We start from the raw sequence: 20,024 nt of genomic DNA, 5'->3' as shown, positions 1-20,024 counted from the left end.
TGAATTGAATAAAGCTAAAAAAAAAATGACGAAAAAAAGTAACGTTATTTGTAACGAACTACTTTATTAATGAAAATGTAATGTAACGTGATAAAAATAATTTTAGGTAAAGTAAACATAATTTAAATAAAAATCTTTGAAGTAACGAATAACGTAATTTCATTACTTTTTAAAAGTAATTTACCCAACACTGTGGATGGTGTTAAATTTGAATTCAGTGATATAATATAGATATGTATAAGAAAAACGATTCTGAGCGAAAACGGTCAGTCAGCCTATGATATTACTAAGTATATTTGATGATATTATTGTGAATAAAGTAATTTATATATTAACCTATTTACGTGGAACCTTGTTTTAAATTTTCAATTCTTAGCTATAAAAGTTAAACATTTTATACATTTTTAACTACAAAATAATTATTAAATTTTTTCAAAATTCGAACTTTAAATGCTTAAAAAAAAACTGTGCCTATATATTTTTAATATTTTTCAACTGTTATTGTAACAATATATCAGGAGCCTTGCATTAAATTTTCATCCAACAAATAAAATTTTATTGATATTTATAGCAAAAAACAAAAAAAATTAAAAACTGACGATGTCCGTAAACAGCTCAAAAAGAGTCAAAATATTTTCAAAATTTTATAGTGCACAGAAAATGAAAATATAAATATTCAGTTAAATGTTCATGATTCTACAGTTATTTGTTTTTGAATAAAATAAAAAAAACCGCTACATGAGAAATCAAGTGTGTATCCAATATTTTAAAATATGAATTTCAAACGCTCATAAAAATTTAATTTGATTTGCGCGTAGAAATTTTTTATTGATAAAGGTAGACAAACTTATAAGGATTTTTAATATTTTTCAAATGTCATTGTAACAAATAGTAGGAGCCTTGTATTAAATTTTCAAGCTTTTTTACCCAACAAATAAAGTTGTATTGACTTTCATAGAAAAAAAGACTAATACAATTGGAAACAGAAAATGTTCCTAAACAGGTGGCCCATTCTTAATATCATACGGATTGGATCCGTATACGAACGATCCACATGATATATTTCCGTATACAAACAAAAAATCATATTCTTTAATCTTTTTCATTCGTTTACGGATTCGCGTTCCCCAAATTGTTCGTACGGGAATACTAGCCTAAAGGTACACAGCGGCAACGTCAAAAAATATGTCGTTCATCATGGAAAATAAAATAAATTCTATTAAAATATCGTGAACGCTTATTCATTTTACCATGAGATATTATTATTTTCTATTCGTTTTCATAATATACCTTTGCCTTTTTCTACTCGTTTTCTTTCACAAAATATGTCTTGCGAAAAAAGGAAAAAAAGTCATTCCATAACAAATAACCAAAAATCGGCAATGGTTGACTTTTTCAGCCATTCAGATTTACTAAAAGGAAAACATTCAGCCACTTTTACGCAAAATTTTTCCGCAAAACAATGGCAAGAATTAACAGATTTGTTAAACTCAATCCCAGGGCCAATAAAATACTGGAAAGCCTGGCGTAGAGTATGTACAATCAAATTAAAATTTATCTTAAAATGTATTTTTATTATCGATGAGATAGAAGGTGATATATTATATTTAAGGACTTCAATATAGGTAATAAAAAGTAAATGGGTGCAAAATTTGCGATGTGCACTACTAGTAGTAAACTTTTAATTTTCATATGATTTGAATAATAACACACTTTAAAATTGAAATACGATTTGATGAGATTAATTTTTTTAAACCATTCAAAACTCAGTTAATTATTAGTAGAATTAAGTACTTATAATATATATATATATCATAATATTATTATATAATTAAAATATAATATTTATGTTAATGTTAAAAATAACAAATACTGTTAACAAAATATAAATACAAATTCCAAATAACAAATATCCATCCTAATATTTTGTAGAGATGTGTTTATTGACATAAAATATAAACAATATTAATCATTTGAGAAATTATATTTACTTAATACTAGGTACAGTATAATGACCAAATAAATATTAAATAGTAATAATATGATATAATAAAATGATATAATAAAATGTGTTTAAAATATAGGGTCAATAGTTGGTTTATTTTAAAATGTTTTATTCAAAATCATTATAGTTACAAATAATATATCAATGTTATTAACATAATATGTATAAACCCAAAATATTTGAGAGGCCTAAGATGAACACAATATATACAACATAACAGATTATTATGGTTAGAATATAATATATATTATCTGGCAGAGATACTAATAAATAAGATGTTATAAAACTAAATAGGCCTGATGGCCAATATACGGTTCACAGTCATTCAGATTATTTAAAATTACCCACCTATTAAGTTTTAAATAATAATGAAACTATAATAAAATATGTGATTTAAATAAATATTAATCGAAGAATCGAAGGCCAATTAAAATTATACAATAAGTTTATAGTTAATATTGATGACTATGATACACTATAATTAATAAGTGCTTATTTTGCATTTCTTGACAATTTTCAATTTGAGGTAATTTTTTTAAAAAATTTGGAGTGCTTAAATATTTTTATGTCATTCAACACTAAAATTCAGTTTTTAATTTAATTTTAATATTTCAAATTATTTTTTGTTTAAAGCTTGTTCAAAAAAAAGTAAGTGCATTTTTAACCGAATTAATTTGAACTTTTAAGGCATAAAAGCAGTTTTAGGGAATTTTTGAGTATTTTAAGGAAATTACATTCCCATCCATAATTTATTATTATTAAAGCGTGTTACTTATCTAATTACGTATGTTACATAAGTAAGTAGGTAACTCAATAACATATTATAATTATAATATTATAATAATTTTATAATATAGTATAGGTATACTCATTAGTCATTACTCAACAATTGAATTTAATATACGATCATGAAACATTGTAATAATTTGTTTATTCGTACACGAAAAAACGTTTCCGAATGCCACACCCCACTCGAATGAATCGTACGGATCTTTTTCACACGACCGAACATATTCGTATACGTAAGCATTTCAAGAATACATATTTTTCGGATCATGTGGAAAGTCGTGTGAAAACCTGCACGATTTTCGTATACGGATCCAATCCGTATGATTTCAATAATAGGCCCCCAGTTCAAAACAAATCAAAATATTTTGAAAATGTTATCGTGCATAGAAAATGCAAATATAAACGACCAGTGAAAATTTCATGTTTATACGTTCATTTGTTTTAGAGTTACACCAAACCCAAAATTGATTTTGTAGAAACCCGATTTTGTGTAAAAATTCCCGCTTTTCCTTAATTTTTATGTTGTTTTTCCCGTCGCTTTTGACAACTATAGGAAATTTTAAATTTTGACCTCCCCAATGCACCAAAAAAAAATTCACTTTCCCACATAACAAGGTATACTGAAGTTGAAAATCGAAGCATTATTTCGACTACTTATCGTGTACTCAGACTAGTCACACAAAAATAAAAAAATAAAAATACACACATTTCATTTTAAAATCAATACATTCATCGTTCCACTCATAATCTAAAAATGTTCACTTGGTCAAAAACGTTGAAAATTTAATTCAAGGTTTCTCAAGTAAGTACCTAGTTCATACAATCATACATCAAAAATCAAAATTCTGAGCTGAGCTGATCTGAGCTATGAATGTATTGATTTTACAATGATGTATGTTTTTTTATTTTTCATCACCTTTTAGGACAGTAAAAGTGCTTGGATTTTCTTCAACAGTATCTTTACTCATAAAAAAGTGAATCTAGTTGGTATCTTTGTTGGTAGATTTTTGACAAAATCAATTTTGGTTTTTGGTGTAACTCTAAAACAAATTACCGTAGATACATGAAATTTTTACTGAATGTTTATATTAGAATTTTCTATACATCATAACATTATTTTGAGCTATTTGCGGAAATTTTCAGTTTCCAATTTATTTAGTTTTTTATTCTATAAATATCCATACAATTTTATTTCATGGGTAAAATTTGAATATTTAATAGAAGGCTCCTAGTATACCTATTGTTTCAAAGACAGATGAAAAATATTAAAAATTCATAGTCACAATGGTTTTTTATAAGCATTTAAAGTTCAAAATACGACAAATTAGTAAATACGTACATTTAACGAAAATGTGTACCTAAATTATTTTGAATTAGAAATTCATAAAAATTTTTCTTTTTAAATCTAAGATTTGAAAAAGTAATACAAGATTTCTCATAACTCATAAGTTTGTCTACCTTTATCAAAAAAATATGTCTACAAGCAAATTAAATTACATTTTTATAAGCGTTAATGATTGGATAATCACTCGATTTCTCGTGTAGCGATTTTCTTATTTTGTTGTAATTTAAAAAAGAAAATCCGTACATACTTGAAATTGATATCATAAGTTTATTTTATCAATTCCTATACTTGATAACATTTTCAAAATATTTATACTCGTTTTGGGCAGTTGACGGACATTTTTAATTTTCTTTTTTTTTCTATAAATGTCAATAAAATGTTATTCGTTAGGACAAAAAGCTTGAAAATGTAATACAAGGCTCCTGATATATTTTTACTTTAGCAGTTGAAAAATATTAAAAAATACATATGCACAATTTTTTAATAAGCATTTAAAGTTCAAATTCTGACAAAATTTATCAAATTTAAAATTTAATTATTATTTTGTAGTTAAATATTTATAAAATATAAACATAATAAATAATAACATTTATAGCTAAGGATTGAAAATTTAAATCAAGGTTCCACTTAAATAGGTTATAATATTTAAATTACTTTATTCACAATTATATCATTAAATATACTTAGTAATATCATAGGCTAAATAGGTAGATAATATCAATCGTTTTTCTTACACAATGATATTATATCATTGAATTCAAATTTAACACCACCCACTTGTAACCTACTGTACAGCAGAGCGACACCCACTTGCCCATCTTTTTTTTCTAACATTTGAAATTCAAATTTGGTTGAAATTCGATACTTCACCGAATATTAATACATTTTTTAGTTATTTTGTTTATCATTGAATTTAACACATTCATTACAGTACTTCATTAACCTACTCATTAAAATTTACAAAATTAATTTTAAGTCTTGTGTAAAAACAAACAATTACCTAGGTTATGGTTTCGATTTTAACGGATAAATTATCTGTCTGTATCTTCGTGTGGGATAAAATATTACTTTTTTAAAAATATTTTTTTTTTTATTACAACGCAATTGAATTCCTTTTAATTAAATCAATAGATTCCTATGTATATTAACTTAAATTAAACATAAATAGTTTTATTCAACATAATAGTAACATCATATTATTAACATTATACCGTTTTCGGTGAGCGTTGACGAGGTACTACTCATTCTTTAGTTTTGTCAGCGGCGGCGGTGTCGGTGTGGTTGTGGTATTGTAGTTGCGACGGCGATGGCAGTAAAGCTACTGACATCACGATCACGCCATCACGGCATACTCACGACTAATACCTAAAACTGAGCCAAACCGTTTTGCGAATGAGTTATGACCAATTTTATTTGTTCAAACTCAAATTGAGTAGGTAACTGTAAATTGTAATGAACGAATCGTATACAGAGTGTATTTAATCAGGTACCTATACAATAATAAATCAATGTAACTATGTAGTTTGTACGAAACACGATTCTGAGCGAAGACGTCATAATGTTAAATATATGCCATAATTATAATAAATATTATTCATACGCTTAAGTATTATATAGGTAATATTATAGTAGGTATAAGGAATTTCTTATACTATAGGTAGGTGACATTATAATATATGGAACTTTGTTAGTTTACCGGACGCCCTCTTTTTAGACTTATCACTAATTAATGTAGTTAACTATACTGAAAACAATGGTGAATTCAGAATTTAACAGACGGACTTAGTTTCAAAGTTATGGCCGAATGAAGTTCGCTATTTTGAGATTTTTACGCATTCGTGCATCACTCTAGTTTATAGCACCTATTACGAATATTGATGTTTTTTTCTGACTTCACCATCGTTTTCAGTATAGTTACTTCAAAGGTTTAAAAAAATGTGTAGTGAATGTGTAAAAATTCTATTTGATATATTGTATACTGATTTCTACTAATTATTTCTCCTATGATCGATAGCAACCATTTATAAACAAAAATGTCTATCGTAAATCTCAAAATCCCTGTTTGAGCACCTCCACAGGTTGAACCAACTGCAGGGTCCTATTGTGAATTTAAATTATCCAGGGAACTACTTAATACACACAAAATATTTCATCAAAATCGGTCCAGCCGTTTAGGAATGCATTATACATAAACACAAAGGACATACAGACAGACATTAATTTATATATATATATATATAGATTTGAAAATGTCTACGGGTTTTTTTATCAGTTTATGTTTGATTTATATAATAGGTATGTAAATTATTTTTTAGCTAAAATATCAATACAAGGCACAAGGCATGTGTTTTGCATACTTTAACTAAAAAATAACAACTCAATTTTTTGGTCATAAGTGTTTTTAAGTTTTTTCAAAATTCTTGAAACAACAAATATTTGAAAAATATTTAATAATTAATAAATACCTATACCTAAGTTTGAATATTTAATATATAATAATTTATTTCTTAAAATTCTTTATAAATGGAAATTTAAAAAAAAAACTTTTTTTATGAACGATTGACTCGATTGAGTAGGTAATTAAGTATTAAATACTTTGTAGTAGAGTATTTTAAACATTAGGTATACACCAATTATTTAATAAACAAAAATAAAAAATTTAAACTTATATGTTTTATCGAAATTCTGCAAAAAAACGTAGCATGACAAAATAGATTATTTTGTCATGTCGGGTACTGGGTAGTGTATGCCAAATGGCATAGACCTACACCTATTTTTTTTTTAGTAGTTTATAGGTCTATGGTGAATAGTGATTGCGAATGGTTAACTTTTCTCACAGATATAATCACATATCTCTGTGACTTTTCTTGAGTAATATTTTATTCTGTGATAATATTATTAATCAACAACTGATATTCCAAGTGTTACTCTTATATTATCTATGGTTACACCTTATCAAACCAATTCAGATTATATTTTAATAATATTATTGTGGTGATTAAGATGAGATAAATGAATCCTAAACAGTAAACAGTTAACATTCATACGACATATTTCATAAAACTGCCTAAACAAATACAGTACACATGGCTTACTCTAGTTATTAATTATTATAACTAATAATTATTAATCAATACTATAGCACCGTTATTAATGGTACAATATTATGGTTCCGTGCTCTGATCGAACAATAAAATAGTACTATAGATGGTGTTATGGTTTTTTGACAAACTTTTGAGGTACCTAGGTCATTATTTCGTTTGTTTGTAGTTCTTGACAGATAAAGAGAAAAAAAGTAATTGTTATACACGGACGGTCGACGATACTGAAGTTAGTTTACCATACTAACTTGTATAATCTCAGCTGGATATTCTGTTTTTTTTTCACGATATTACGATATTTTGTATTATTTTATCGAGTGTAAAATTGGAAATATTGTTTGATAATTCAAAAATCGTTGTTGGATAATCATATATTTTACCACGATGTTTAATGGGAATTTGGCCTGTAAAGAGATTGTCCTCAATCAGCTGTTCTCTGCATCTCGTCTGTTTTACTTAAATAAATTGTTAAGCAAGTCATCTTCGTCAATTGAACATATTTTAAAGTCTGTCGATAAGAGTGAATATGTAAGATATAAATTTCCAAAATGCATAAACAATTTAGTTGACATTAAACAACAACAATTTGATTCTTCATTTACCATTGTACCAGACATTGTGTCCGTTCACGAAGAGTCACAACTGATTGATGAAATAGAAAAATCATTGAAACGTCTACGTTATCAACATGATCATTGGGATGATGTAAGCATAATTTCTTTCTAATAATATATTTAAATTAATGTTTATTAAACAAATGTTTATTAACTTAGGCCATACATGGATACAGGGAAACAGAAATCATCACATGGAAAAATCAAAACAATTCAAATGTGATACAAAAGCTCAGAAATAGAGTATTTGCTGAATCAATCACAGAACAAATGCAGAGAGTTCATGTACTTGATTTATGCGACAAAGGTTATGTCAAACCACATATAGATAGTATACGAGTAAATATTTAATACCTGAATTCCTAATATTTTTAAATAAATAAATAAATAATTTTCTTTTATTTGATGAAAACATATCAAATAATACAACTATCAGTTATTTTTTGTTAACTAGTTCTGTGGAAATATAATTGCTGGCTTGAGCTTACTGTCCGACTCTGTCATGCGTTTAGCTGATGAAAAACATCCAGACACCTATGTAGTGTATGCTCTATTACCTCGCCGATCATTATATATTATGAAGTAAGTTTCACATGGTATTTTAAATTGTTATTAATATTTTTATTTCTTATTTATTTACATCTAATATATTTAAAATTATGAGTTAATTAAATTAGATGTGTGTGCATATTAATAAATTAGGTAGACATTTTCAATTTATATCCCGATACTGACCATAACTTAATTTTAGTTAAACATACATTTAAAAATTCTTACAGTTCAACTAAATTATAAACAGTTTAACATTTTGTTTGTTAACAATTATTATACTGCATAATTTAAATAAACAATTTTGAAACATTGTTACTTTATGATAAATTTCAATAAAAAAAAGTAAATCCCATCAATTTTTTTTAAAATCAAAAGCTTATTTTTTCTTAATAATTATTATTCTGTATTTATTATAAATTCTTATTTGTAATTTAACTATAAACAGGGATTCAGCTCGATACCAATACACCCATGAAATATTGAGTGATGGTGCAGCGTCTGTGTTCAGTGATAGACAGATTGTACGGGAACGAAGAGTATCAATAGTAATGAGAAATGAGCCACCGGTTGAGGCTGTGAAATAATTCAATAATCATATTAGTTAATCAAGATTTACTTGGGTTATTTTATTATTTAATATGATATCTCAGGTACCAAAATCTGTTATATTTACAAAACTATTTATTTTCTGTTAATAAAAATATATTATAAAAAATGTTAAATGTTATTTACAGCCAACCCTCAATATTTCAAACATTTGATAATTTAAAGTAAATATAAAATGTAGGTCTCTTGAGAATCGAAAATCTCTTAGTAGTTTGAAGTAAAAATTAATTTAAGTACACTTGAAGAAAAATATAGGGAAAACCAAGCTGCCAATTCATGACAAATCTAAGTATGTTCTACTGTACTGTCTGAAATTTAAAGTTGTTTCATGACAATTAAGAGTTAAAAGTGTTCATTATATACTATACTATTATTATTATATTAAAGTTATATATTATATAATCAATACATAGTATAAAATGAAGTCACTTTTTATTGTTTGGGATAAACTCTTAAACGGCTTGATCGATTTGACTGATTCTTTTTTTGTTGTGTTCAGTAATTGTCAGGACAAGGTTTGTACAAAAGACAATTTTAAGAAATCTGGATGGCAAAAACAATGATTGAAAATAATTGTAGACCTGTATTTGGTCATAACCATGGTATTCTTAACCTTATTTTTCGACCATTCTCCTGGGAACCTAAACATGCACATCTTAAACACTGTGGCACCCAACATGTTAATAATATATTCGTAATTACGTATGCACCTCACACCTACCTGAAAATATACTGTTCACATAATCACAAGTGTGTCTCACAATCGGGATAACTATAATATAATATTATCGAATGTGTTCTGACTGATCAAAGTTTAAATCATATAGAGTTGACATTTTTAACAGGCATTGAAGTTCACGGGATTAGGTAGGTATTATAATAAGATTATCTCAAATATATTTACATATAAAAAAAACAAATATTTGTCTCGAGTGGGACAACTAGTACTATATACATATATAGTATTATTATTATATTATACTATTAACTATTAATTATTATAAACATGTCTCGTTTTTCCGAGCCCCCCCCCCCCCCCAATTATTTACATACATATTTTATAATTTATCTTCATAGATTGACATGGTCAAAGGTGTTTAATAATATTATACTATATTGTTTTACGTATTACATCCTGTATCATTTATTATATTATATAATTTAGTGTTACATTATCAATATACATTAACAATTTGCATTTTTCAAAATTCTTGGTAGTTCAATTTTTTTTTACCCTCAATATTTGATTCAAACACTTGGTCATATATTTCTCTAATATTATATTAATTGTTTTTAAAAATATGTAAAAATTATCTTTACATCTAATACTTTTGAATTATGATCTCTAAAAAATGATGATTTAATTTTTTTAAACTGTACCAAATACTCTTTCTTAATCTATTTATTTATTTATTATTACAAATATTATTGATAATAATTATGATTAAAATCAGATTGATTAATCTTTTATTGGATTAAAAGGTTCAAAAGCATCACGAAACATTTTGACATCATTCTCTTCTTCATCTACAGATTGCTCACATTTTCTCCAGTCTATGCGACTTTCAACATTCAATAGTTTTGGAGACGCCAAAACTTCCCTAAAACAAATAAATAGTTCACTTTATTAATGCCTTGAAAACATTTAAACTACCAATTTATAAAATACCTTGCAATATGAATTGGAAATTGTGGCCGTTGACCACTTTTTTTGGCAGCACTATGAAACAAGCGTTTTCCGTTAGGCAACTCTGTACAAAAGTAATTGCCTTCACTATTCCCAGCTATTTGACGTAGCGATGCGGCTGGTGGAATGTCTACCAAATTGAGATCATATTCTTTAAATTTAGCCTAAACCAATTGAATATTAAACATAATGTAAGTTATAAATAATGATAGAAATTATTAAAATATATGATAATTTTAGTTACTTTAAACATATTCTCAAGATGATCTGCCATTCTGATAGGAATTGGAACCACTTGTAATTGAAAATGAGCAGATAAAATATTACGTTCAAAATAAACTACTACCCGACCTGTGCTTTCAAAATACTGATTTAAAGAACTTTTAATCCTGTAACAAAAATCCGAATCAATTCATTATTTTATTTTTTTATAAATTGTAATGACCAAATTATAGTTTGAATAGTAAAAAAAATAGATAGTTACAGATTTATTTCATTTTCTGTTTCTGGTGGTACTTCAGCAAGTGATTTGTAATGTTCAATTGGAGCCACTAGTATATGTTCTTTGACTAATGGACCCTTAGTGCCTGATAAGTATACCTTAAACAAATTAGTTCATATTATACAAATGTTATTGGTTAAAATATAAGTAAAAACTAATAAAATACTGAATACCTGATTCCCAATAGATATAATCAAATGCTTAGTAATGTTTTTACTCGACAAACAAAACCAGCAAGAATCTGCGCTTATATCAATAGCTGTACAAAAAATTGTATCAAAATCATAAAATTATCACATTTCAGATGTAATATTATAAGTTATTAAAAATTCTAAATAAATTTTACTGACATTGTCTGATTGGTTGTCCATCAAATTTTCTCTTTTTAGTTTGATCATTATTTCTATAATTGCTGTTAGTGCTTGTATTATAAAAATACTGTTTTGAAACTGGCAACATATTAGCAGTATAATGAGATATATTATCAGCAAATGGTGATTCGGTGATAGTATAGTTCATTGTATTTGGTGCAGTAAATTCTGCTAGTGATAAAACAAAGCCATAGAGCCATTTTTGTTTTTTTATTTTATTGTCATGATAATCACCCAAACCAATAAACCGCGTAACTGTTTTACTATTGGTATTTCTATAGAACCAAAAATATGTTAATTATTAATTCAAAATGAAAAATAAAAAATTAACATACTTGTAGGGACTACGCTGATAAAACACTCTTTGCAATCCAGCAAAGTGATAACGTGGAGTTAAGTTAATAGCTGCCCATGATAAAAGTTGAGATTCACTTTCTTTTTCGGCTGGTTCCTTAACATTTATGTTCTATGGAAAAATAATTAAATATATTCTTGAAATTGTTTCATATATTTTAAATTATTATAGAATTGTTTGAATAATGGTTTTTACTTCAAGAATTCGCTCTTTGTTACGAATGTCTAATGGCCACGGTGAAGTTAATAGTACATCCAATGACGTACTTCCAGCTCGAATACAAGAATCTCTGAACTGAGAGAGAGAATCGTAATTGAATGTATGGATTTCATTTTCCTTACTACTATTGTTTTGTATTCCACTGATATATCCTATTTTAAGGCCATCAGAAGTTGTAAAAATTCCATCTTTACCTAATAGATAAACATACAAACATACATAAAAAATTATTTTCTTAATTAAAAAAAGAGAGTTATTAGCAAGATATGAAACATTTTCAATATAATAATATAACCGTTTATTAAAAATAACAAAATATTACTAACCAAGATAATAAATATTCGGTGCTAACTGTTGATGTTTTAAATTCTTGAAATATTTTTCATGTTGTATCTTATTTGGTCCCAATGTATAAATAGGAACTGAAACTTTAAAAAAAACAACTATAAATTTACTCAAATATATAACAGGATTTCCTTACTAGATTTGCCCGACTTTTTAAACTCGTCCCATTCTTTTTCACAGGATTCATCGTCTCCAAAAAAATCACCTATGCAAAACACGTAGTCAAACGCGCCTTTTTTAGCAAACAATGCTTCTATATGGTCAATAAATGACGTTATATGTCCTTTGATACCGCAGCAAACCAATCTGTATACAAATAGGTAATTTTAACAACAACAATAAGATAACACAAAAAGAAATATAATTTTAATTCTTACATTTTGACTTGCTTTTTTTTATTTTCCATTGTGAATTCAATAACTTGTTTAATTTAATCCTAAAAATAATATTTTAATTTTAAACATGACAATGAATATTAAGTTTAATAACGTAGGTACCTGAAATTAATTTATAATTGAATGCTATAAATTAAATTAGTTTTACAACACAATAGATAGGTATTGCAAATATTTTAAAATTCATATTAACTATTAAGTAGTAACACTTTTATTTTTTTTTTAAGTCTATAGTAAAAGCTTAAAGCAGTTGTAAGCAATAATGGACACTCGGTCACCGGACTGTCTAGACAGTTATAAGTTGTAGTTGTAGACTCTAGTAGGTATTAGCGCTTTTTTTTTTATCTGGTGACTGGTGAGTGCTTATCTATAAGACAATATTTATCAGTATTGTCACGGATATAGATACTACAGTATCAGCTATATCCATGGTATATTGTTCGGACGTGGTATAAACACAGGGTAAAAAAAACAACAAATAAATTGTATAAATCTGATTTATAGACTATAGTAGATATTTTAAATGATTTTCATTTGAAGTATTTGACTATAGTGCCATAGACCATAGTGGTATAATTTGTTAAGTCGCAGTTAACAAAGGCGTGCGCAGACTTTCTTCGCAGGGGGGCCCCTTAAAAAGGTCTGAATCAAAGATTCTTGTACTAATGACTACTGTAAAATGAATTGACTTCGGACTTGTGGGGTGACAACATCATGTTTTTTTAGTCATCTTATAATTTTAGAATACACGTTTAACAAATCTATCTATAATAAACTCCATAGAAAATAATATATTTTATTGATGACATAATGTCATAGTACATGTCAGGTATGGAGGTAAATACGAAACATTATATTTTTGGATTTTTAAATTATATAACTGATAATTACTGTAGCACAACAACAAATAGACATATTATTTGACTGTGGTTTTCAGTAACCTACTCGTTAACTTGTCTGTATTGTATTGTTGGAATTGTAAGGTTCAAAATTATTATTATACACTAGCTGATCCTGTGCACTTCGTTGCCCGTTAAATGTACCAACTCTATATGACTCAAACTTTGTTCAATTTGTTATTTAATATTCGGTGTACGGTGTTCAAAATTTATCTTAACTTTTCTGATGCCTGGAATAAAAATTCTGATTCGCAGCAGTATATTATCAGGTAGGCAATCTACCTGCGGTAGATCGCGGACCCGGTGCGGTTTGTACGTAAGTGTATGATTTAACTCTAAAGTATCAAATTTATACCAAGTTTATTTTGATATAATACGGCGGATTAATGTAATCAATTAATACATAGTCCTAACCTAACCTAAACGTACTAAATTCCGACGAATAAAAACCAAATTTAACTCTTTTTAAATTAGCCTATCTTCTTCACAGAGATCTGCACACAAACGTATATATTTTAATATAGGCTATAGCTGATCCTGCACACTTTGTGGCCCGTAAAAAATGACAACTCTTAAACAAATTGTGATTGTTCAACTCCTTTTTGGTGTAACTCACTGCAGTAAGTGCAACTCAGCCACCCTGGTAGGCAATGTGTGAAAATTCGATTTGATGCATGCTTGTACCTGATCTGCCCGATTAACCAATAGCAACCAATAACAAATAAATACTATTTCTATTAATTATTTCTCCTATAACCAATAGCAATCATTTATAAACATATATTTCTATCATAAATCTCAAAATCTCTGTTTGAGCACTTCTATTAATTGAATGTAGCGTGATGTTATATAGCCTATGACCTTCCTCAATGAATGGACTATCCAACAAAAAAATAATTTTTCAATTCGAACCAGTATAGCCCCTTACAGCCCCTTTAAGCCCATTTCAGCCCTTTACAGCCCTTTTTTAGTAATAAAAAGTAGCCTATGTTTTTTCTCAGTGTCTAAACTATCTATGTACCAAATTTCATTTAAATCGGTTTTGTAGTTTCGGAGCCTATTCAATACAAACAATAAAATCTTTCCTCTTTATAATATTAGTATAGATACATATATTATTTATATATTTTTTTCTGCTAGATGGCGCCACCGGTGTAACTAAGTTTTTGTCCCTAAATCTCTAACTCACATCAGTTAGGTCTATAATTTATGCTATAAACCCGCTCCCCGACATTCTCTATCATTTAAAAAAAATTTTTAGCAAAATCGGCCCAGCCGTTCTCAACTGATGCAATTTCGAATTTTTTGTCTCCATTTTTATATATATAGATTATTAACAGTATATTGTATATACTATATGTGCAAATTGTTAAGTTACTTAATCTCACACTCAGCCCCTATTTTTCAACAAAATTCTTACTACACATTTTTTCACAATAATATTAAGGGTGTTAGTGCCGGTTTTTTCAATTTTCTGAAATTTTATACATTCAAAAATTATATTTTATATTTTAGTTACTACTTTATATTTTAAAAATAGTTTATTATATCAACGAAAATGACTTCACGGGAAAACTGATGCTTTGTAGAATAGTCGGATTTCGTTAATTTTGTTTTATTTAAAAGAAGAGAACATTTTTCAGGTCAGATCAAAGGCTGAAATTTAATTTTAATTTAAATGGTGGTAGAAAAATACGTTTTAAAAATAACAAATATTGTGTATTATTCAAATGCATATTTGAGCTTATATAATTATAATTTTGAAAATCGGGATTTGATCCGACTTGTAAAATCTTCTCTTTTTATATAAATAAAAATAATTAACGAAATCCGACTATTCTACATGGCTTAAGAGTTTTTCCTGTAAGACATATTTTTGTACCAAAAAACACAGTGACAGTGACGAAGAGGACTAAGAAATTAAATTAAAATTGATTTATTATGCAATAAAATATAGGTCATAACTTTTTATAAATTTAAGAGAATTAAAATCGTACCACAGAAACAATTAAAGGTAGTACCCTTCATAATAATTCAACAGCGTTTTTAAAACTTCTTTAAATCTCATTTTATGTTTCAACTGTGGGATACAGTATGCTTTTTTATATGAAGTAACGAAATGTATTGGTTTAAATTCTAGACATACCTACATATCTAATTTTGACACATTTTTAATTATCCGTCAGTAATTTCATAATTTTTAGTTATTACTTATTTAATCGTTGTAAATTGTAATTAGTTTATAATATTATACTATTTTGTATACATATCAACTATCTTGGTAATGTAAATTATACATTTATAACATCGATAACATTTAAAAAAAATATAACAAAAAATCTCCTTCACGATAGTAATTTGTAGGTAGGTATCTACCGACTATACCGACTACCCGGCGTGTTCACTATTCACAATTATTCAAAGTAGAGAAGTAAAGAACAATTTGGTAAAATGTTACTAAAAACAATTTATTTTTAGTACCTATCATAAAAGAATTTCATTTTTAAAAATTCAAAAATGTTTAATTGTTGTGCACAACACTTAAACATAAATTATAATAGTGTAATATACACTATACTATATATGTAGTTTGTGTACCTACATAATACCTATAAACTATTATCTATTTATTTTTATAGTCTTAATTATTAGTACACACTTCTCAAATCCGTAGTGCACACTTCCAACTTCGGACTACACACTTTGTGTCGGAGTTCACTAAAAATAGGGGCTGCTCCCACTGTAGTGTTAAATCGTTTTAATTATTACAAAACGTGGGGTGACTTCGGACAACATATTAACTATTCCCAAATCATATGTCAAAAATGTAGGAGCTCTGAGATTGTTCATATAAGAATTATAATCCTAATGATAAGTTTTAAAAATGTAGTTGATGCTGTTCGATATAAAAAAAAATGACAATACAACAACTAAAAACAGAAAAGTAAAAATAAATTTAAGTTGACATTTTTATAGAAAAGTAAAGATTTATTTTTTTAGATTATTAAAACAAATTATGTTGTAATTGCGATAAATGTATAGAGTTTTTTATTTCAATTAATTACATTTTTTTAAAAATATCTATATTGTCCGAAATCAACCATTCAACCATTGTAATTATAACATCGGTTTTTAATTAAATATAATACGTGTCCAAAGTCGTCTTATTTGCGGGTCATTCCAGACAAAATTCAACATAGCATTCGTGTAGCAGGTGATCTACCGCGGTTGAGTGATCTGCGAATTCAGGACAAATTAAAAATATTTTTCTTTTAATTGTATAACAACATATAATATTTTTTATTACGTCATATCATACAAATTTCGTTCAATATCAAAAAATAATTATAAAAAAGCGGGTAAATGGATGTCACCCTGCAGTACAGTAGGTTACATGGGGATCTCTATCATGGATGGTATTTAATTTGAATTCAATGATATAATATCATTGTATAAGAAAAATGATTCTGAGCGGAGACGGTGAGACTAGATATTTTATATTATATTTATATTATTATTTATTATTATTAATACGGTAGGAGGTAAGTTGAATTAATATTACAAAATAACTAAAGTAGTTATTCTTGGTTTTTTAATATGTAATTTTGTCCAAATTTGAACTTAAAATAACTATAAAAATAAACTGTGTTTATGTCGTTTTTAGATTTTTTGGTAACAGAATTAACTACTTACATGGAACTTTGTTTTAAATATTTAATCCTTAGCTGTAAAAGTTGACCATTTTATAATTTTTTAACTACTAAATAATTTGATAAATTTCTTCAAAATTCGAACTTTAAATTCTTATAAAAAAAATTGTCCTGTGTATTTTTAATATTTTTCAACTGCTGTTGTAACAATATATATCAGGAACCTTGTATTATCCTTGAATATCCAATCTTGTAAAAATATTAAACCATGTAGAATCCTCCCACTCGCAAAAATCACCGGAATAATGCGTACCTACTGCTTCTATACTTCCTTTACGGCGATGAAACATACAACTTTCAACAGCCATGTATTTTGATAGTCCAAAAAACGAATACAATGAGATTTTCTCTCACGCATCGCTTGACAAGTTAGCTACATGTTTTTATGGACGACGTCCGCGGGGTTTAGGCACCGAAACCCCCATCATGCCTCCAACAGCCGGCATTCACCACTATTCTAAATGTAACGGCTAATGGCAACCTGGATCCATAACTTCAATGGTCAAAGAGCAGCATAGGTGAAAATTCGGGGGGCATGTGGGTGCTTAGCCCACTTAAATCAGCAATAGACCCGCCCTCCAAAGAAATCTGGAATGGATTCATACATTTCCAAGGAGCTTGATCGTTGACAACATTTACAACGATGCACTGAACTGAATATAATATGCCAAGACTAGTGATCATAACACAAAAAATCTAGCTAAGACTCGACTACGAGATTATCACCGAACCTCTGCATGCATTAGTAAATGAGAATGTTCAGATCCCATTTCCTCACACAAAATGGAAAATAAGCTAGAATTTAAGGCAATACTTTTAATAAAATTAATTATTTTTACAACCTCAATCAATCCTTCGTTCAAATCTGGTGAATTTTTTTTCACAACTAAATGCTGTCTATGTTTAATACAATGTAAATTAATAAAATTTTTCTTTGCTGCATTTTTAATTTTAGAAACTACTCCTGAATATTTTTCGGTCATACTTGCTGCACCATCAGTGCAAACGGACACATCATTTTCCCAGTTTAGTAAGTTGGACATTTTGTATGTACATACTCATTTAATTGTTTAAATATATTCACACCCTGTTGTGCGCGTAGGTAATCCACACCAACATAATAAATCTTCACACAATGTATGAAAATCAATAAAACGGACGTAACATAATAGAATAGCTTTTTTAGGATATATATCAGTTGATTCATCAAGTTGTATTGTAAACCATTCTGATAGTTTTATTTTATCTATAACTTGTTCTTCAATGTGCACAGAAAGATAATTTATTCTTCTGGAAATTGTGTCATTAGATAAAGGTAAATAAATTAGTTTAGCAGCAGAAGGCCGTAAAAACTTACTGGTAAAATTAAATAAACTGGGTTTTACTAAACATTCTCCGATATTATATGGTTTTTTATATTTGGCTATACAAAATGCTACCATATAAGATTCTTCAACTAATGAGTAATATACCTTTGAAGCGTTAAACATGAATTTTTTTTTGGGCAGTCAACTATTATTATTTATTATGAACTGTAAACAGCAAAGAAAATGTGGGACAAAATGCTCAGCATTTATGAACAGAAGTCTGCAACAAGCATTTCTTTGTTACAAGAAAAATTCTATAGTTATGTTATGGACTCCGTAGATAGTATGGCTGGTCACATATCAAAACTAGAAAATTTAAGTAAGCCATTGGCACAATCAGGAGAACCAATATCTGATTCAATGCTGATGACAAAGATTCTAATGACGTTACCAGACACTTATAAACATTTTTTATAGTGCTTGGGATTCTATGTCAAGTGAGAATAAAACTTTATCAAACTTGACATCTCATGGTGGAAGAATCAAGGCAAACTCAAAAACATGATGTTCAGAGAGATATTAAAGGTAGTGCATTTTCAGCAAAGAAATTGTACGGAACAAATAAAGAAAAACATGCAAAAATTGGTAACTCTGAAAACCAACGGAACAATGATAAAAAACCAGGCAAGTGTAATCATTACAACAAAAGGTGGGTAAGTGGAGGTCGATCTGCTGTACAGTAGATTATAAGTGGGTCACTGTAATGGATGGTGTTAAATTTGAATTCAATGATATATATCAATTAATACCATTGTATAAGAAAAACGATTCTGAGCGAAAATGGTCAGTCAGCTTATGATATTACTAGGTATATTTGATAATATTATTGTGAATAAAGTAATTTATATATTTACCTATTTACGTGGAATCTTGTTTTAAATTTTGTATATTGTGGTGTATAGAAAATTCTAATATAAACATTCAGTTAAAATTGCATGTACAGTCATTTGTTTAAGAGTTGCACCAAAAACCAAAATCGATTTTTTCGAAAACAGATTTTGTGTAAAAATTCTTGTTTTTTCTTAATTTTTCTTTTGTTTTTCACGGCGCTTTTGAAAATTACTGGAAAAATTTTACTTTTGACCCCTCCAAAGTACCAACTAGATTCACTTTCCAATCAGAAAAGATACTTAAGAAAAATCCAAGCACTTTTACTGTCCTA

The 20,024-nt window shown here is 27.5% G+C and overlaps 3 protein-coding genes across 3 annotated transcripts; 1 reads left to right on the top strand and 2 right to left on the bottom strand.

Moving 5' to 3' along the window:
• The first annotated feature begins 7,151 nt into the window (after positions 1 to 7,151).
• Positions 7,152 to 10,220, top strand: LOC132936297 (alpha-ketoglutarate-dependent dioxygenase alkB homolog 7, mitochondrial). The gene is made up of 4 exons (XM_061002992.1): positions 7,152 to 7,945; positions 8,014 to 8,193; positions 8,309 to 8,436; positions 8,852 to 10,220. The coding sequence occupies exons 1-4, from the start codon at positions 7,625 to 7,627 to the stop codon at positions 8,988 to 8,990; spliced, it is 768 nt and encodes a 255-aa protein (XP_060858975.1). The 5' UTR covers positions 7,152 to 7,624; the 3' UTR covers positions 8,991 to 10,220.
• On the bottom strand, positions 10,155 to 13,223 carry LOC132936294 (CWF19-like protein 1). Its single transcript, XM_061002991.1, has 12 exons — positions 12,989 to 13,223; positions 12,869 to 12,927; positions 12,628 to 12,797; positions 12,473 to 12,574; positions 12,123 to 12,340; positions 11,908 to 12,038; positions 11,552 to 11,847; positions 11,375 to 11,460; positions 11,184 to 11,299; positions 10,944 to 11,088; positions 10,682 to 10,863; positions 10,155 to 10,613 (listed from the first exon to the last, which is right to left on the bottom strand). Exons 2-12 carry the CDS (start codon positions 12,895 to 12,897, stop codon positions 10,472 to 10,474), a joined length of 1,617 nt encoding a protein of 538 aa, XP_060858974.1. The 5' UTR covers positions 12,898 to 12,927; positions 12,989 to 13,223; the 3' UTR covers positions 10,155 to 10,471.
• Positions 13,224 to 17,990: 4,767 nt separating this feature from the next.
• On the bottom strand, positions 17,991 to 18,937 carry LOC132941041 (zinc finger MYM-type protein 6-like). Its single transcript, XM_061008892.1, has 3 exons — positions 18,582 to 18,937; positions 18,222 to 18,392; positions 17,991 to 18,168 (listed from the first exon to the last, which is right to left on the bottom strand). The coding sequence occupies exons 1-3, from the start codon at positions 18,935 to 18,937 to the stop codon at positions 17,991 to 17,993; spliced, it is 705 nt and encodes a 234-aa protein (XP_060864875.1).
• Between the last annotated feature and the right edge of the window lie 1,087 nt (positions 18,938 to 20,024).

Source organism: Metopolophium dirhodum, chromosome 1 (assembly GCF_019925205.1).
Source record: "Metopolophium dirhodum isolate CAU chromosome 1, ASM1992520v1, whole genome shotgun sequence".
NCBI classification, from domain to species: Eukaryota; Metazoa; Arthropoda; class Insecta; order Hemiptera; family Aphididae; genus Metopolophium; species Metopolophium dirhodum.
This window is presented reverse-complemented; position numbering and strand designations above follow the sequence as displayed.